The sequence below is a fragment of the Passer montanus genome, unplaced genomic scaffold, assembly GCF_014805655.1.
Source record: "Passer montanus isolate IOZ18808 unplaced genomic scaffold, ASM1480565v1 scaffold1465, whole genome shotgun sequence".
Taxonomy (NCBI): Eukaryota; Metazoa; Chordata; class Aves; order Passeriformes; family Passeridae; genus Passer; species Passer montanus.
Genome location: NW_024361663.1, coordinates 1 through 3,868, shown reverse-complemented (window position 1 = coordinate 3,868; position 3,868 = coordinate 1). Strand labels below are relative to the sequence as shown.

Here is a 3,868-nt window from a genome sequence, read left to right as displayed (position 1 = left end):
GAGGTCGGTGCTGCTGCAGATCGGGTACTCCTCGAAGATTAACATGACATCCTCAGCAAATCCTGTGGACACACCAGAGGGGTGAGCATGGAGAAGCCTCCCTGATGAGTTTGTCTGGACCCTGCTGGCCTCTCAGAAGGCTTGATAAGCCCTTTCTGCCCAGGTGACTGCTAAACCCAGCCTTGGGTGGGGGAGCTGGCTGGGAGGATAGAGCCCAGTCAGCCTCAGTCTTAGAGAGCATTGCTTTCCTTTTATCCTTCCACGCATCCCTCTCAGCCTTGCAGGGATGAGTCCACTGGTGGACTTAAAGAGGGCTGGAACCTCTGAGGATTTTAAGGTGGGACATCAGGGCGAGTGTGCCTCTCTATCCAAGCAGCAAGTTTAGGTGCTGATCAGCAGCAGGTGTGACCAAGGGCACGGTGGGCAGTATGTACCTGGGAGGCAGGACTCGGCAATCAGGGTGAAGGGAAGGCCGAGGGGATTGTCCTTGGGGTCTCTGCCCGTGATGTCAATGTAGAGCTGCTCCTCACATGTCCCCTCCTGCCCTGCGAGGCATTCCACTGTGATCATCTGCTGGCCCCAGGGACCGATGGAGCCGGAGCAGGGGGACACCGTGAACATGCCAAGAGTGAGGTGACTCTGCAGAAAAAGGTCCAGGAGAGGCTGATGGCTAACAGCTGTGCCTTGAGCACCCCAGCAAAGAGTTATGTCCTGCCTGGCCCAAGCACCCAGTCCCAGGGCAGGATGGATGACTCCACAGCTCAAAGGCAGCCCCAGGCTGAGAACAACAAACTCAGGAGGAGCTGCAAGCCTGTCCCAAGTGGCAGAAAGGAGTTTGAGTGTAAAGAATGAAGGTGGTAGCTGTGATCCCCAGGCAACATGGAGGTCTTGGTGCAAAACCATTTTCAGCAAGTTTCTGTTCTTGAAAATGTTTTCCAGCTACTTGTTTGCCCTTTCTCTTCTCACTTAAAATATCTGCAGGCTGAGTAGCTAAGGAGCTCAGCTCCCATTTCCTCATTTCCAAGCACAATCATTACAGAAAAATGTAATTCCTGCTGTATGTTCCCCCGACACCCACTGGCAGGTCAATCATAAAATCTTATTATAATTACAGATTAACAAAAGGTTTACAAAACCATCTACAGAATAATTGCTTGATCAGGCAACCTGAAGAGCTCAAAGCATTTCAAACCCCATAAAATTCATTTTCTAAGGGGTGAAGCTGAGATGTGGAGGCGAAAGGTTTACAAAACCATCTACAGAATAATTGCTTGATCAGGCAACCTGAAGAGCTCAAAGCATTTCAAACCCCATAAAATTCATTTTCTAAGGGGTGAAGCTGAGATGTGGAGGGGGACAGAAGTTGCCCCCAAGTCCAAGTGACCTTTGGACTGGCAGCAGCATGCGGCTCTGGCACCAAGGCACCCACTGGGTAGGCACAGCAGCTCCTCCAAGGCTCATTTGCCTCTTATCTGCTCAAGTTCACACCTATGGTCCTTCAAACCCATGTGTCTCCCAGGACTTTGCTGGGGACTGCCCTGGATTGTGCCACCAGGACAGCCTGTCTCTCCAGGCGTGTCCCGAAAAGTACAAGACCCAGCAGGGAGCACGTACCACTCTCTTGATTTCCCACACAGCAGTGGTCCAAAGTGGAATTGCTTTGTGCTCTCAACATATTCCTTGAAGATGACTTCATCTGCCTCCATGGTCTCCCTCCATTGTGGAAACACCAGCCTGGGCAGAGAAAGTGGGGAAGGATATGAGATGCTCCAAGTAGGAAATGCAGTCAGAAAGCCAAAACCCTTCCTGGTGGCTGAGGTACCATCTGCCTTCCAGCTCCCGGCACAGGAAGAGGTTGCCACAGAGGCATCTGCTGGGCGACCTCAGGCAGCACAATGTGCCCAGGCCAGAAGCCCCAAGGGGCAGCCCTGGCTGTGAGTTCAGGGGCAGCAGTGTGGGAGGCTGCCAAGGACCAGCCTTACCGTGGGTTCTGGCAGATGCTGGGGTACAGGCCGGTGCCACTGCAGGGCAGCTCGTACTGGCGCTTCGTCTGCACGAGCTCAAACCTCAGTGTCTGCTCAAACTTCCCTGGCTTTTTGGCGGAGAAGTGCACCTTCAGATCCACCTCACCGTGGGCAGGCACTATCCACCGGTACCGTTTCAGCCTGGCAATTGAAGAGGAGGCTTCAGACATTGCTGAGGAGCAAATGGAACAAGGAGGGTGCGCTCGCCATCCCCCAGCACTGGCACAGGGTCGCTGTGGAGCTGGGGACAATGGACCTTGTTTGGCAAGAGGACCAAGAAGCAGAGGCATCACCTCCTCCCGTGCAGCTCACCTGAGGAATTCTGTAGGGGTTGAGGCACTTTCCCGTGTACTTTTGGATCTTGTTGCAGAGGAATCCCGGGAACTTCCTGTTCTCTGTGTGGAGATCTGCTTCTCCTTTGCAGAGCTGTCTCTGCTGGCTGCTTTACCTGTCTGTGGTTGGCCCTTGGCAGAACTGCCCTTTGCATGTGGGACCTTGGCCTAAGGGGAGAGAGAAAAGGGAGGGAGAGGTAAGCCCTGAGACATCCCCATCCTGGAAAGTAAAATGGGGGTTTGTTCACCAGTGGAAGAGAGAATAAATAAATAAGTCCACCTGCCCATGAACTTGGTCTTCCTTATTGGTGTTTGTTTTGCCTAGGACACCCCTTCTCACTCAGGACTCTCTCCTCAAAGGAAGTTGATGGTTCTAAGTGATTTTTTTGCCTCTTGTCTTACAGAACTGCTCTGTCTCCAGCAGAGCTATCTCTTTTGCCCCATCCCTGACAGAAAGGAGACCTGCAGACATGGGGCCCCATCTCACCTTCACTACCTCTCCACAATGCTCCCTTTCCATCCAACCTGTCCCCCATGCCCCCATCTAGCCTGGTCCCTGTCCTGGCACCTTCAGTGCTGGCACCACTGGAGCACCCACCAGATTGTCTTCCACAGCAGCACCTTCAGGTGCCACAATGGTGAAGGGCTTCACACGCTTTGCAGAGCCCAACCTCTTCTCTGGGTACTCGACTATGGAGAGGACAGCAGCAGGGGGAAGGGGAGGGCCGTCGGGATACAGTCCCAGATGTTTCAGCATCTAAAACAGAAGAGAAAATCCTGCTTATACTTCTGAGACCTTCATCCTCACAACTCCTTCTTTAAAGGCACCGAGCTTTTGGCAGTGGGGTTTTTGACATATATGAAGTACAAGTGCTTTGTTATGCCCAGTGGGGTGAGCAGGCTCCAGAGCAGCTGCAAGAGCTACAAGCCAGACCAAGAGAGAAACCTCTCCTGAGTGACTCAGCTGAAGAAAACAATGACTGTGAGCTGCCCTATCCTGGGACCATTTATAACGATTTCCAGGCTGGGAGACTCTAAACAGATGGGATACTTGTACACAGAGCATTCCCACTTTCTGCCCATCTGAGGGATGGTGATAACCTCCCCATTCACATAGATGCTACAGAGTCATTGTGGAACATCATCAGGGGCCTGGACAAGGCTCTGTGCCATTATCACCTGGGGGGACACAGTGCTCCAGGGCCCATGACCACGGCAAGCTCAAGATCTGAGCCTTGCAGCGTGTTACCTGGTCTTCCGTTGGCAGTTTCCCACCCCTCAGGATCTCCTTAATCATGGCCTTCGGATCTGTGACCTGGATGTCCAGGCATGGCACCCCAACATTCTCGTCTCTGACTGCCCCTTCTGCAACTTTGCTTTGAGTCCCCAGCAGACGTAACTGAAGACTCCTTTGGCCTCCACGTTCGTGTTCAGGCTTCTCCTGAGGCTTACTGGTCTTCTGATCTTTGTTTTCCGCAGAAGGCTGGGACTTGTTTCCCTTTTGGATCACAG

At 52.8% G+C, this 3,868-nt stretch overlaps 1 protein-coding gene across 1 annotated transcript; it reads right to left on the bottom strand.

Moving 5' to 3' along the window:
- Nucleotides 1-1,301: 1,301 nt before the first annotated feature.
- LOC120498357 (hydrocephalus-inducing protein homolog) lies at nucleotides 1,302-3,858 on the bottom strand. The gene is made up of 5 exons (XM_039700952.1): nucleotides 3,606-3,858; nucleotides 2,955-3,113; nucleotides 2,337-2,524; nucleotides 1,983-2,165; nucleotides 1,302-1,734 (listed from the first exon to the last, which is right to left on the bottom strand). The coding sequence occupies exons 1-5, from the start codon at nucleotides 3,651-3,653 to the stop codon at nucleotides 1,458-1,460; spliced, it is 855 nt and encodes a 284-aa protein (XP_039556886.1). The 5' UTR covers nucleotides 3,654-3,858; the 3' UTR covers nucleotides 1,302-1,457.
- Nucleotides 3,859-3,868: the final 10 nt, after the last annotated feature.

What these genes read in the sequence shown, in the direction of transcription:
- LOC120498357 (XM_039700952.1), bottom strand. Translation starts at nt 3,653, where the DNA reads ATGATTAAGGAGATCCTGAGGGGTGGGAAACTGCCAACGGAAGACCAG. An exon ending in AACTGCCAACGGAAGACCAG is followed by an intron (nt 3,114 to 3,605) that starts GTAACACGCTGC and finishes CTTCTGTTTTAG; the next exon opens with ATGCTGAAACATCTGGGACT. An exon ending in CTGCTGTGGAAGACAATCTG is followed by an intron (nt 2,525 to 2,954) that starts GTGGGTGCTCCA and finishes CTCTCCCCTTAG; the next exon opens with GCCAAGGTCCCACATGCAAA.